At 33.4% G+C, this 15,790-nt stretch overlaps 1 protein-coding gene across 1 annotated transcript in view; it reads right to left on the bottom strand.

Annotated features, from left to right (window-relative positions):
* PCNX (pecanex homolog (Drosophila)) overlaps window positions 1–15,790 on the bottom strand; it is a gene marked incomplete at its 5' end in the record, with an annotated part of 186,085 nt that overhangs the window by 101,937 nt on the left and 68,358 nt on the right. Inside the window, 2 exons of the mRNA XM_010846813.1 lie at window positions 6,003–6,187; window positions 12,127–12,259. Of these exons, the coding sequence (XP_010845115.1) occupies window positions 6,003–6,187; window positions 12,127–12,259 (318 nt within the window). The remainder of the gene's footprint in view (window positions 1–6,002; window positions 6,188–12,126; window positions 12,260–15,790) is intronic.

Raw genomic sequence — 15,790 nt, forward strand, 5'->3', positions numbered from 1 at the left:
TATACATTTGTATGTTTGCAAAACCTGTAGATTAAAATATATAGGCATTTTTGGTCTACTGTTCTAAACTGTCCTCCAAAAATGTTCAATCTTTTAGTTGTCTACATCTCCAGACCTTTCCAAAAAAAGATATCACTATACATTCAGTAGATGAAAAATATCTTAATCCTATTTTTAATTTGCAATTTTAAAAAATTATGAGCAAAGCTGAACTGTTTGTCAATAACTGCAAGGCACTTGTAACGTTCAACTTTTCCAGTAGATCATGGATCTTTATCTTATTGATGTGAAGCACTTTTTGTCTTATTGTGGAGCCTGGCGAGCTACAATTCACGAGATCTCAAGAGTCGGACTCGACTTAGCGCTATCTTTCTTTCGTCTCGTGGCAAAGATGAATGACTGACCTCCAGTATTCATCTTGTCCTTACCCCTTTTAAAAACAGGACTTCCCCCTCACTGAATTTCAGCTGAGTCTATGTCTATGTGGGCTTCTCAAGTGGCACAGTGGCAAAGATTCCACCTGCCAATGCAGGAGACACATATTCGGTCCCTGGGTCGAGAAGAGTGTCTGGTGGAGGGCATGGCAACCTGCTCCAGTATTCTTGCCTGGATCCCATGGACAGAAGAGCCTGGGGGCTACAGTCTATGGGATTGCGAAAGTCAGACAGGACTGAGCAACTGAGCACCACCACCACTATGCTATGTACTTAGAGACCTCTCCCAGCCTCTCCTGCAGCTAGAAGAAAGTGACAGGCAGATTTCCCAAGTCACAAATTGAAAGATAAAGTCTAGCTATCCTTGACTTTTTATTTTAGCGCCCCTCCTCACCGCCCTCCTGTTGGGGGGAAATGTCAACAACTGGAGCAGTCATTATGGACCAGGCAGGGAAGCTGTATGTGGAAGATAAAAAGAACCAACCCACCTCTAAGGACAGCTCTCAACAGACTATTACGAGAGAAATATAAACTTCTCTCTAATTTCAGTCACTTGATAGGGGAGGACAGGTCTCTCAATTAAAGACTCTACATACATTCTAACTGATGTAACACATACTAATCAACTTTAATTTAGAATCTTAATGTTAGAAAGCAGTTTAAATCTAGTGTTTCAGTGAATTCTTTACAACACAGACTGGCAAGAGACAAATCAGCTATCTCAACCACTTTCTAGAGTAGTTCATGCATCTGAAACTTGTAAAAATAATATGCCAGTCTTTTCACAGTAACAACAGTAAACTTCTGAGCATTTCCAGGAAATGAAGATTAGGGTGGATGAAATAAAATTTATCTAGGTTTACTTTTAGTTTTAGTACTTGGGATAAAAATGACACTTTCAAACCCTGCCAGATAAAGAGTAAACTAGTACAGGCTTTCCATAAAGCAATTAAGAGTATACATCAAGGTCTCAATAATGTTTTTTCCCCTTGACAGATGATTCCATTTCACTGTATTTATCTTAAGGAAATAATCACAGCTGCACAGAAAAATCTGTGTGAAGGATATTCTCCAAATTATTACAATAGAAAAATATCAGGAATCACCTTGAAGACTAACAGTGGGGTTAGTCAACTATTTTAATAAATAATGTTAACAACAGCAATCATTATTTATGTAACTAACTTACTAGTAGGCATTGTTCTAATTGCCTTGCATATTTTAATAGATATAATCCTCACCAAAAACCTATGAAGTATATTACCGCCCCCTTTTGATACACGAGGAAACTGAGGCACAGGGAGAGAAAATAACTTGCCCAAGATCACATAGCTACAGCTAAAAGTAGAAGAGCTTGAATTTGAAGCCAAGAAGTTTGATTCTAGAGTCCACTATTCTATACTACCTTTCATGTGCTTTCCAGTGATAAAATAGTAGGTAGTCAATAAGTTAAAAAGCAATAGCATTAATAAATGTTTAAATGTGCTAAAAGAAAAAAGCAAAACTCATACAGTGTCATAAAAGTCATACAACATCATCCCAGTTCTTCGTTAGAAAAGTATATACGTGTATGTAATAAAAAAGAAAGGAAAAAGTATAAAATGTGAATAGTGACTCTCTGAGTGATATGACTGTTGCTGTTTAGTCACTAAGTTGAGTGATAAGATTACAGACGACTTAATCTTCTCCATTTTATTTTCCAGTAACTTGTATTAGAACATGCTTTTCCCATCCTTATACCAAAAAGGAAAATGAAGGAGTTTTACTGTTTCAATAAACATTTTACTTTCATTTATACATGTAATACTTTATGTTGCCCTCCCCTGCAAAAACATACAAAAAAGAATTTGTATTAAAAAGCAGTAAAGAACAAGATCAAGGCTGTTGCAAAAAAGAATATAACTTTTAGTTTAGATGAATGAAAAAAATCTACTGTAACACAAAAGACTAAAGTACGGACTCCAAGGTTCCTTAAAGCCATCTTGACTTTGTATTTATAGTAATAAGAAGTATTTAATGACACAGCCCAAAATGTTAGTCTATAATACATATAACTTTTTTAACACTAAATAATAAAAATCACTGAAAGTATTATAAATCACCTGAGTACTTTTTAAGTAAAAAATTTAAGAGCCTCCAAATTGTATTTCTCCGTACTAATGCACAGTTGCTATAAACTATCTAAGGGCAATAGGGTGTTAGCAGATTTCTGTTAAGTCTTTTTCTAGAGCTGACCACAATTTCAAAGTAATAAGTTCTGTAGTAAAGAGGAGTATCTCAAGAACACCTTCTTTGTAAATAGTTGTACAGTAATGAAACAAAAGAAAACCTTAGAAAAATCAATTCATTACTCTCTCAATCTCTAATACATTAAGGATATTAAGAAAGTCTTAAAATTCAGAGGAATACTACCTATGATATCTCTATACTTATGTCTTGGTAAACATAAAACTCTGTTGTCCTCATTTCTTGCCTAGAACAGCATTTTTATTTTTCACATGAAAATAATTTTATATACACTTCTCAATACTCATCACTACCAATTTCAAACACACACACACAAAAACATAAATTTTCCTATTTTACCTGATCCTATCTACAACAATTCTTCTGAGATGCTGTGTTATATATATGAATAACCTGTTTCATCACTATATCAATTTATTAGTCCTATGTTACAAGTGGAAGCCAGGATTAACATAAAAACTGACTCTCTTCAGTGACTTACCTGGGTAATATGCAAAAGCTTGTTTTATTTAGTAAAATTGAAGTTTCAAAGTTTAGTATGAAATCAACCACAAATCAGTTAAATTCAACAAAAGGCTCATAAAAAGAAAATTACCCTTTAGGATACATTGTTTTTGTTGTTTTTTTTTTTAAAGGACAAAATGTTACATTGAAAGATTTGATAAATTTTTTAATGGTAAATTTCAAGATTATAACTTTAAAACTTATCCATCATTCATATAATTAAACAAAGTTTGCACGGAAATTCAGTCTACAAATAAGAAAGGAAACCATTAAATTATTCAGATCAGGTTCTAAATTATACACTTAAGATTCAGTTTTAGAAGTTAATTATGATGAACAATTATGCCTGCTGAAAATGGATGATGAAAATGTATTTTCCTGTGCTGAATAAACTACTAATAAACCATATAATGCCATCTTCAATGAACTTTTCTACCATATCCAGTGCTACCTGATAGTCTTGAAATGCTAGTTAAAATGTAACAGAAAAATAAGGATTCTCAGGGTTTAGTAGAGGAAATGCATGTCATCAATTATTATGACACCACAGAGTAAAAATGTCAAAAACACAGTTAAGGAAAATGACTTAGGCTTGGAATTAAACAAGCCTGACTCCAAGTTTCCTTTAACTGAAAAAGGCAAATATCTCTCACTTTAAAAAGTAAACATACAATTACAACATATACATGAATACACATACAAACATTTATATGTACTCAAACATATATATAAATACATATGAGTGTATATATGTATGTTTCAGTATGTGTGTGTTACATAAATATATTATGTATATATAAAAATTTTAACATGTAAAAATTATACATTTAAAATTTTCAGTTGAAGACGCTAAGTTTGGAAGGGAAATTCTTTGTAAGTATTCCATACTTTTAGGGAACAACATGGCTAACTTTAACATGTTTGAGTATACAGTATCCCAATTCAGTCCCATGAAATTATTTAACTACTGTTAATTAAAATCACGTTGAAGATTAAACTATGCAACACAAATATTCTAGTGGAATACATTATAAAAATCAGTATCTCTGTCAGTTCCTTCAACTTCAGCTGCAAGTTCATTTTTAGAATCTTTTCTTAGTCAACCTTCTGTGCTATGAAATGAACGGATATACACTGTCCACTGACTGTGTATTTTGTACTAATTATTACTACGCGTTCAATTTGACAACACTCAACTATAAGAGAGGCCAAGAACTATCAGAAAGCAGTTAAAACAAAAGCTAAAATCCAAATGTTAAATGAATGTCCTGAATATTCACCAGTAGATGCTAAGTTGATAATGTACATATTCTCAATCATCTATGAATATGATTTCTCGCTTAGCAAGTTTTTTGAACAAATTAAGAATTTTTACAGAGGAAAATCACCTACTAGTTCAATTTATTCTTCATTTGACAAAAGTTTAAAAAACCCAAAATGAACCAAATCTAAGCTTAGTTAATCTACTACGAAATGACCAATGGACAGTGGTGATAGTAACTGTAATTGTACAGGTACAAATCGACAAGTCCTCCAAACATAGGAACTTTGAGTTAACCCAAGAGAAATGTCAATAAAAAGATACTATTTACTCAATATATTTGCAACTGATCAAAGCAGGTAACTAAACTGAAGTCTACCTTACTCTCTCAAACAGATTCCCTGACCTCTTCAAATTACAAACTCCAGAGCATAAGCACTCTAAAATTAAAATGTCTTATTTCCTTCTCATTTTATTTAGAAATCACCATAGGTTCTAATGTTCTAACAGATAGGTTTTAAACAGATATCATTTTCAACTTTCTATAAAGTTTGCTAAAGTTGATGATTTTCATCAATATGCATATCTAATACTCACTAATTTTCTCTGTAACAGTTTTTACAAAACAGAAACAGAGTCAATTAACAGCATGACATTTTTTATACCTAATTTGGGCACCCTCTACCAATTATATCCTTCTCGTCAAACCATCAGCTAGATCACCTTCGTTATAAATCAAAGACAGTTATAACATGGAGAAACAAAATCACAGTAAGCAAATAAAATACTTTGAAATGTATATTTCTGAATAACAAGATTTTCTTCAACTGCTACTAATCTGCATTTTGAGCACAAGAAAGCTGACCTGGAGAGAGAAATAGAAAACAAACTAGTATAAAATACTGTTTCTCTAACACATTACTGAGGCTTAAAACTCTACCACCTCTCTGAGACTTAACTGTTTAATAACTTATATTTTCTATTTATAGATGTATTAACAGGAAAACAGAAAAAAATTTTATAAAGTTCTTTGATTTGAATATACAGCCATGATGTTCTCAAGGTACTGCATTTAGAATTACATTAAGTCCTACTTCAGGTGACAGACACTGAAGTAAAATATAGAATACCTAAAAGAAAGATTATATAGTAATAGGCCATTAGAAAGTATTTTTGCCTTCCCTATAGCAGAGAATTTAGAGAAATGAAGGTTCAATCAAAATAATTTTTAAAAACTCAGCATTTCACCACGTGGTACAAATACCAAGAAATAGCAAAATTGCCCAAATCATTACAAGAGGACAGTAAAGTGTGAACATTTATTGATACTTATTAATAACAGACATGCTCAGAAGAAAACGAAGAGTATGAATTGAGAGAAACAGAAAAGGTAAAAGCAAAAGTCAAATTTTCCTTATACACACTGCAAATCCTGTAAAAAGTACTCATGTGTAGTTCCAAAATGAAGCTATCTCAGGAAAGAACTGTAATCATTGTTACCCATTATCTGCTATATTCAAGTTTCATGCCACCAAGATTACATAAGGCCTGCATACCAAGTTCATCGTGCAAACTGCTGCCGCCTACAGCAGATGCATTGTCATGTGATGCTTCTAAGTGGACACTCCCATTTCTCACCAGCAAGGAGGCACTAGCACTGAGCACTGCAGCCTGGGAAGGGGGGCGGGACTGGACTCTGACCTGGGCTGTGGACTGCTGGCCTTGCTGACCATCTTGAAGGCTAGGAAAAAACATGGATTGGGGAGACATTACAGGGAAGAAAAGAGAAAACAATAGCTAGAAGTCAATATAGAAAACTAATTTTTTTTAAAAAGGTGTCAGTGTAACCTAAGAAAGAGCCAACAAGCTTTATAAAATATGCAGATTATACTGCTGTCTTGAAAATTCTGGTTTTTTGAAATCTGATTCATGGTGATGAACACAGAAAAAAATTCAATGTATATGCAGAGCAACCAATCTGTAACATCTTTCCAACTCAAGTCAACAAAGTTCTAGTATAAGGAAAAAGAAAGCAACAAAGAAGAGTCACAAGTACATTAAATACATATAGGCTATAGCTGGTCCCTCAAATAATACTTATTTTTCAATTCAATATGCACTTTTATTTATAACCCTGATACAATTATTCTAGAATTGTTCTTTCAAATATTCTTGCATCTGAAATTCACAATAAAACAAAATTTCTATGCACTTGAAAACCAAAGAATCTTTATCAAATGCAACCAAGGTAACAATTCAGAATCAAAAGAAAATCACAAACTAGTGAAAAAAACCAAAATTAAAAAAAAAAAAAAAAAAAAACTGATTCAACCAAGTGAAATAGAAATGACTGCTGAGATGCTATATTAAGTATTTTTTCTATGAAAAGCCTACATATTTCTAAAATAAAGTCACAGGCTTTATATACAGGTGTTAGTTAACAGTAATTACGTTCCCTTAGTGAATTTTGATCTTATCTTTCCCAATTCATACTCAAGTTTCATTACAGAAATCCATCATTTTAGAAAACCTTAGAAATAATTTAGAAGCCAGTAATTATTCAAGGAATATTAGTCTTTTCAAAATTTTATAACAATTTAAAAATATTTAGTATTTCATGATTATAAGTTAAAATTATCTAAACGTTATAATTTTGATGACTTTAATTATCTAAAAAGTAGATAAAACTAAGAAACTATTAACTCATTTTTAATTTTTACATATTTATTTTAAAACACTAAGAACTTAAATTTTCTTAGTATAACACTCGTATTGAAACTGATGAGAACACTTTGAGTATAATTATACATCCTCCTCTACATGATGTTCAACGCCATTCTGCACTGTTATTAAAATTATTAGACCTTTTAGGAATTAAAAGAATGCTACTAACAACAGCCTTATGCAGTATTACTTTTAGGAATATCAACTTCTCTCTAATCCTCTGAATTAAAAGGAGTGCTTTCTCTGATGTCTACAAGACAACAAACTAATCTGCTATAGACTCGGAAGAGAGCTAAATTTGAAGTACAATTGAGCCTCAAACAACATGGGGGACAAGGCACCAAATCTCAGCAGAGTCGAAAATCCATGTATAACTTATGGTGCCCCTCCTTATCCAAAGATCCAACCAACGACGGATCATGTCATTCTGTACTATTTATTATTGAAAATACCCACATGTAACTGAACCCATGCAGTTCAAGCCCATGTTGTTTAAGGGTCAACTGTAACCATGAAATAAAAAAGAAAAATACTGCATACATTGCTTAAAGCTGTGGTTATGGCAGTAGAACATACTCTGGAACTATAGCCATATGTGACTAAAGTAACTAAAATGTTCGCTCCTCAATCATGCTAACCATATTTCAAGTGATCAAGAGACATGCAACATAGATAGTGGCTACCACAGCCACCAGGGCAGGCCAAAGCTGGCAGTCAGTGTTTTACCATACTGGATAGTGCAGATTACAGACTATATCCACCACCACAGAAAGTTCTATTAATCACCACTGCCTGAAACATTCGTGTTTTCAGGCCTCTTTTAGAGCCAATGAGAGCCAATAAAAACTATATACTCTAAGTAGAGCACAGGAATGTATACAACATATTAAAAAGATCAAGTCTACAAAGACTTGTCAACGCTCATTGGCACTAACTTTTAAAGTCATAATTTTAAAGGTATTCACTTAATAATGTCTTGCAGTCTGTATGTCTGCGAGTAGAATATTTGTACAACAGAAATAAATCAAGAGGTGATCTTGGGAACTAATATACTAAAACGTTTGTTTCTTACGTACATCAACAGTAAGTCTGTCCTTGGAAGCCATCTAAATTTATCCATACACTTTACCCAAAAGACCAAATTTCACAAGGGAAAAATTTTTCAGCTCAAGTATGATGACTCTTCAGATTTGGAAGGTAAAATATTAAAATTTATGTGTGTGTGTATATATACACTCACATACATAAACATATATATATATATATGCTCAGCAAATTTTGCCGATTTTTTCAATTAAAATCATAAATAAAGGTGCTCTATGGCAGTCAGATATATTCTAGAGTGAGTGTATTGAGAATACACTTTTCTTCAACATATTCATAAATATATAAGGTTTTCAAAGTACTAGGCAATGTATGAAAATCAACTCCAGAACAAAGAAAATTAGCCAAAATCTATGCAGTTATAAATGTCAAGTTTCTGAACATCAAAAGGGAGAAAAAAAATGTTTATGTCCCTTGAATTCCAAAAAGCCTATTATTTTTGCACAAATTGCCAGGAAAACTATTCCTGGAGGGTTGTATTTCATCTTAAACTAATAACTGACAAAAATTAATCTTTTCTATAATACCAATTTTATGTCAAAACTACCAGTTTCAGAAAAGACAGCAACTATTTCACAATGTGGCAAAAGATAGAAATTTAGGTTTCTAAACTATCGGCTATCAGTAGCATCACTGACACGTTACCCTAATAATTAAATTAATTTGCTTTCCAAATTTAAATGATAAAAAAATATACCTGGTATTGGTCTTTCCTTCCTCTTAGCACGTATTTAGTATGTAACACATTCTGCTGTATGCTGATTTTTATCTTTGCATGTATCTTTCCAACTAAACAAACTCTGAGTATGATTACATTACTACTACGGGTCTCCAGATTTCCAAGAGTACTCAGTGTCTTGAATACAGTGCACAAACATAAGTATTTGGTGGATTCATTCCTGAGTACCAAAAATGATATGAATTTCCAATTACCAACTCAGTTATAACTATGACCTTATTTGATTACAGGTCTTTCACTCTATTTTAAAAATAAATCTAACTATATAGTAAAGCTTTTTTCCCTTCCCCAAATGCACTGATGGTCTACTTTCATTCCAGTCTATTAACTAGAGTTCTAAAAGATACCACATCTAGGCTGATAAACACAGAACTAACTAACTCTTAGTATTAGTGTTACATAATCTTTAAATATTCATCTATTTTCATCTCTAGTGACTGGGAAGAAGTAGTAAGGGCCTACAAGGTTAACTTAAGTTAGAAAAAAAAAACAACCTTTAAAAATAATTCTGAAATAGGATATTCTAACTAGCATTTTAAAATATATGCAAATTCTCTTTGTGAGGAAATGGATGATTCACTCCCAATCCTTGGATACATATTTTTTATGAAGTTGCTTTTTAGACTGTCGATTACTTACATTATTCATTAAAGTTTAAAATAAGTTAATATATTTTTACTGGTATCTACAGAATAATTATAATTAAACTATCATCATACCTATTCCATTTCTTTCTGACAAGTTTTTCAAAACCATGCTATCTTATATTTAAAGATGACAATATTATATAACTTACACTGAGAGTATCACTATACTTCACCTGAATATTTTTACAATTAAAAAAATACAATTTTTATTAAATTGGCGTTTCTAATTCATCACAGCTAAATTTTATCTTATTTTATTCATGATGTAGTCAGCCTCTTTAAGATACACATAATCTTTGCACTGTAAATATCATGGAACCTTAGGTTCAAGGGGTTGCAAAGAGTTGGACACGACTGAGCAACTGAACTAACACAATTTACATGCTGACTGACTACTGGAAGACTACTTTACAAAAATCCTAAAGTGAGCCCTTTACAAATAAATAGCTCATACCATATCCTCATTTGAATGGTGATGTATTTAAAATGCTAAAAAAAAAAAAAAATGGAGAACTCCTATGTGGTTGTCTGGAGTTAGCACAGTTCTTTAATATTCCACCAGGCAGAGAAAACAAAATTGTCTACATGTGTTTAGTGAGTGAGATCCAAAGAATGAAAGGATTTATAAAGACTAAAAAGAGAAGGTTAAAAAAAAGGATTAAGAAATATCAACATGGAGTGAGAAGGTAAGCAAAGAATATGTTTATGGCAAGTATTATTCAAGGAGAAAAAAGAGGTTAGAAAACACAAAATAGAAAACGTAAAATGAAATTTTACGGTGAATTCTTTCTGCAGGTTGGCACTACACAGGTTTTGCTAAATCCATTAGCAAAAAAAGTTACTTCAGGGAGCAAAGGAAATAGAAGAGGAGGGCCCACTAAAAGCAAAGGCACTCAGAAAAGATTTCTAGACCGAACGCTTCTTTTAAACGGTTGCCTTCTCATTTTTACTGCAGAATTAAAGGAACATGATCTATGAAAGATGAAGTTCCTGATTGTAATGTAAAACTCAGAAAAATAATTGTCTTAAATACCAAGGGAAATATACAATAAAATAGCAATTTAAAAAAATAAGGATTTTGCTACTTTCAGGAACCAGATTTTAACAAAGGAAGAGATTTATCTCTTCAAACCTACCATGCATTCAACAGCAGTTATTTCATCAGATATTCTTCTTTTTGAATTTCAAAATACAGGAAAATAACTTGGATAATGGAGCCTTTAGATGCAGAGATTAATAAAAGTGTATGGTGTAATAATATCCCCAGAGACAGGAACAGCTACCCACTCCAGTATTCTTGCCTAGAGAATTCAGGGACAGAGGAGCCTAGCGGGCTACAATTTCTATGGAGTCGCAAAGAGTCAGACAGGACTAAGCAGCTTTCACTTCCACTATAATAACATACACATGGTTTAATGAATAAGCTAACACATAATTTCATCCATATTTGTATTCTTAAAGCACAAGTCTTTTGAATAGGTTTTTTTTTTTAATATCTCTAATTCAAGCCACAGACTCATTATATCTGACATAATTAAGGATAAAAAAGCTTAAGAATTTCAATAAAAATTTACTCCCAAGATTATAAAGAAGCTTTCTTACTTAGGAACAGTGGCAAAAATAAAAATGCTTTTGTTCAGCATATGGAGGTTGAGAAATTCAACAAATATGTACATACAAATACATAGTGTATACACATCACCAATTGACCATGAAAGTCACTTAGTTGTGTCTGACTCTTTGCAACCCCATGGATTGTAGCCCACCAGGCTTCTTTGTCCATGGAATTCTCCAGACAAGAGTACTGGAGTGGGGTGCCATTTCCTTCTCCAGGGGATCTTCCTAACCCAGGGATCAAACCCCGGTCTCCTGCATTGGCAGACAGATTCTTTACCATCTGAGCCACCAGAGAAGCCCCCAGTTGACCATACATTACCAAAAACTAAATATTCTAGTTCTGCATCATTTACTAAGCCCTAGTGATTAACTTTCAAGCAACACAAAATAAAATATACCATCTTTTAATGAAATAAAATAATCAAACTGGTTTATCAAGCTGATATCCTCAGTAAGCTCATCACTCAGTCCATATTTGCTCATATTGAACACTGTTTAAGGTGCTGGGAAAAGATATTGAATTAATTACTAACTTGGAATAGGAAAAAAATAAAAAGCTAACTTAAGGCCTCTATTTACATTTATATAACTGCCCTAAAAATAATTTTTGTGATTTAAAATTGACTAAACCAATCTGATCATTTTGTTTATAATGCAACATAAGACATGCATGGTGCAATAGGCTCACAGTCACATGCAGAGAAAGTCTAAAGAAGCTTAAAGATATAGAGAAACTGGAAGAAAAAGAAAAACAAAAGTATTTAATAAATGCTTTCTTCAGACTGACAAAACAGGTTAGAGGTCTGTTACAATGCATGCTAAGCTTGGTGGAATTTTAAAATACCATACCTTAGGGGTGATCCGATGAGCAATGTAGGAGGGGTAGGGTTACTCCCTGCATTGTGCCGGCGCCGTACTGCCTGGCGCCTAAATGTGCTGCGTTCACGGCGAAATGACACCGTCTCCTCGCTGGCCTGTGCTGCTGCATCAAGACAGACTTAGGTCAAACAGAAGCCTAGGTCGGAGATGTAAATAGCAGCTGAGCCTGTCCTCCCCAATACGACAGATTAACAGTGAACCTATGAAAACTCTGGCTCAGTTAGTCAGGTTCCCTTTACTTTGAGGGTGAGAAGTTAGGGACTACACCGTTTGCTATAGATAACTGTTTCTTTAAAAACACTTCTGATTATCTGGCCTCACCATCTTCTCTTCAACCTCAACTTTCTATTTTAAGATCTCAGTTATTTTCAGTCTTTTTCTAAAAGTCTTATTTATAAAGTCACATATCCCTCTATTGGCCCTTTAAGTCAGCCTTAAAAGTACCGTATGTATTACATTGGTTAGTTCTGAATAATGGGAAAGGGGCATTAGTTTCTTCCTTTCATGAAGACAGTAAAAGCAGCACCGACAGTGCTTGTGATGACAGGAGTCAGGCGTGCATTTATCTGACACTACCCTGTGCCACAATTTTGGCAGCATTAAATGAAACGGTTGACTGCTAAGCTGCACAACTAGTTTTTTAAATGCTCAATTCAAGGCAGTGCAAGTGTATGTTAAGCTGTAGTTTGCTGCCTAACTTTATTCAACTTCATGCCCCTACACTGGTTCCCTCAACACTAGGAAGCAAATGTAAACAAAACATCAGCAAAAAAACTTAGAAACCCACAGCTTAATCCAAAAGCAAAACAAACTAAAACCAAATATATACCAACAAGAAAATAAAAACTAAGGCTAAACAGAATTACATAAAATTTTACAGAACCATGACTGATTTGGGTTTCTAAAGCGAAATGATGTTCATACACATGACTCTTTAACAACTGTTGTCTATAGTAATCTAAATATTTTAAGAATCATTTTGATTTTGAGAAAGGGCATTTTGATGCTAAATATGAATAGAGACAACTTGGCCAGTACAACATCTTTTTTAAAAGACAACAAATGAAAATTCCTTTTCATTTGAAAAGGATGACGTGGATTACAAAATCAAGTGTTGTATTTGGACTTCAGTTCTATGACAAGCCTAATTCACACTTTAAAGGCTTTATTAATTCTTATCATTATTCTGCTCAGCAACAGCAATCTCCATCATTTTAAATGTTGATTTTAATAAAGTTTTCTTTTAAATGTTTACATTTTTATCCCTTCCCTAATGAATGTTCTTTGTGTAATTAATTCATTACAATTAGGAATATAAGGGTTACCCCCAGAAGGCCTGGACTTCTCTATCTTCAGGCAATGTTTCTTTTATTAAAGGGATGACAAGCACAGAATTACTTCACCCACTTGGCAAATTTCTTCCAGTAAGAAGCGTTAAGTCACAAATCACAGGTGAATAATTTACATTATTACTTTCTTTTTCAGCGCACACACTCCGGTGACATTATAAGCCAGACAACTAAATCAGAATTCAACTTTGGGGCTTTGAATCCAAATCAAACTTGACTCCTGGAGCTAATACTTCTTTTCTTTCTCCGGTTTTATTGTGATACAATGAAAATTCCTTTAATGTGAAAAAAGCTGTTTCTTGTGATGCAGAAGCTCACATACACAAAAATTATACATGACCTGTGAGAACAAATTAAACTTAAAGAAAATTAAAAGTTCCATTTACCAGATTCATGAACCACATTTCAAACACTCCAGAGCTGCATATGGCCAGTGACCACCTTTACTGAACAGTACAGATACAGACATTTCAATCACCACAGAAAGCGGTATTGGGCACTGCTGATCTAGAAAGTCAAGGATGCCTGTCTGCACAAAGCGCACTGTGAGTTTTACCTGTCCCTGACAACTAAGACCTCAACAGAGGAAACAGCAGCCAGCACTCAGCAACTTAACTACCACCACCAACCAGCACTGTCACGAAGAGGAAAACCAACACTGGCAGGGCAGTCACTGGGTGAAGGACAAAACCAAGGGCAACAAGCAAGCTACATGAAAGAAGAAATGAGAAATTAACGGGTGACTTGTGTATCTGCTAATGGTTCTTAGATCCCAGTAAGAACTTGGGTTACAAAATTTTAAGTCACTATTTTAAACCTCAATTCAAGACTTATTTTTTGAAATTATATTGAAGATTTTTATTGTATTATTGCTCAATTTACACGTCAATTCACTTAAACTTTCAAACATTCTCACTAATTTAAGAGTTTGTTTCAACCAAAATAACAGTTACATTCATCCAGATAGAATATATAGAGAATAATTTAATCCATAAAATGTACTAAAATTATTCAGAAGTATTTGAAACAAGCAATACATGATCATGGAATAGTGAGAATAGGAAGAAGGCAAATAAGAAACACTTTTCTTTACTATCTTCCTTCTACTGAGGACTTAATGAAGCTAATTTTAAATATAAGCTAGTTATTCCATAATACTGGGACAAAAAGACACAACTACAGTGTCCCTTTGTAGTCAATATATTCTTTGGCTTCTCCAGAAAACACTTTTTTTTCTATTAACATACTATTTATATTTTGTTATCTGAAAAATAACTATTAACACTGCTTTCTTACTAAAACAGCTTTAGAAACACATCAAGACAACATTTTAGACATTACATAGGACAACATATTAAAATGGAGTTATGACTGCTGCCTAAAGCCCTCAGTCGTCCTCTGTAATATTCAGGGCAGAAATATCTGATGATAAAAAAATATTCAATGTTTACTAGAGTTGTCTAAAGCTTAAAATAACTTACTGTAAGTATATTCAATGACATAAGTATGGTTTTACTTGATGAAAATTCACTTTCACAATCCAACTACAAAAAGCTCTTTCTGAATCCTTTTACTTTATAAATAGAAAGAAAACCACAAAAAAATCTTTTAACTAGAGGACCAGAGAAGGAGAAAGAAAACACTTTACTGCTTAAAATTCAGTATCCCTGGTAAAGAATAAAATTAATTAGTATAGTAAGTATAAAATGCAAAAAGTAAAAATCTAGCACTCTAGGTACAACTAAATTTTATGCATGTGTAGGTAAAAAAGAAAAAAAAAAATCACAAACATTCAACTGATTCAAAGGCCATGAATGACAAGACAGATATAAAATACTTTCAAGGACATTTATTTAGACAAATGTGAATTCAACATGTTTTTTAAATATAAGAGTCTTGACTTTCTAATTATTTCTTTGTATTAAAAAGACTTCAAGAAACTGAATTACTATCTAAGTTGAAGAGAGAACTTCAGATAACTTAGTTCTACTTCTGGAGTAGCGATACAATCATTCAATTAAATAAACATTTACTGAGCACCTAACGGAGAAGGCAATGGCACCCCACTCCAGTACTCTTGCCTGGAAGATCCCATGGACGGAGGAGCCTGGTAGGCTGCAGTCCATGGGGTCGCTGAGGGTCGGACCCGACTGAGCGACTTCACTTTCACTTTTCACTTCCATGCACTGGAGAAGGAAATGGCAACCCACTCCAGTGTTCTTGCCTGGAGAATCCCAGGGATGGGGGAGCCTGGTAGGCTGCCGTCTACGGGGTCGCACAGAGTC

The sequence above is a fragment of the Bison bison genome, unplaced genomic scaffold (assembly GCF_000754665.1).
Source record: "Bison bison bison isolate TAMUID 2011002044 unplaced genomic scaffold, Bison_UMD1.0 scf7180017864239, whole genome shotgun sequence".
Lineage (NCBI taxonomy): Eukaryota > Metazoa > Chordata > Mammalia > Artiodactyla > Bovidae > Bison > Bison bison.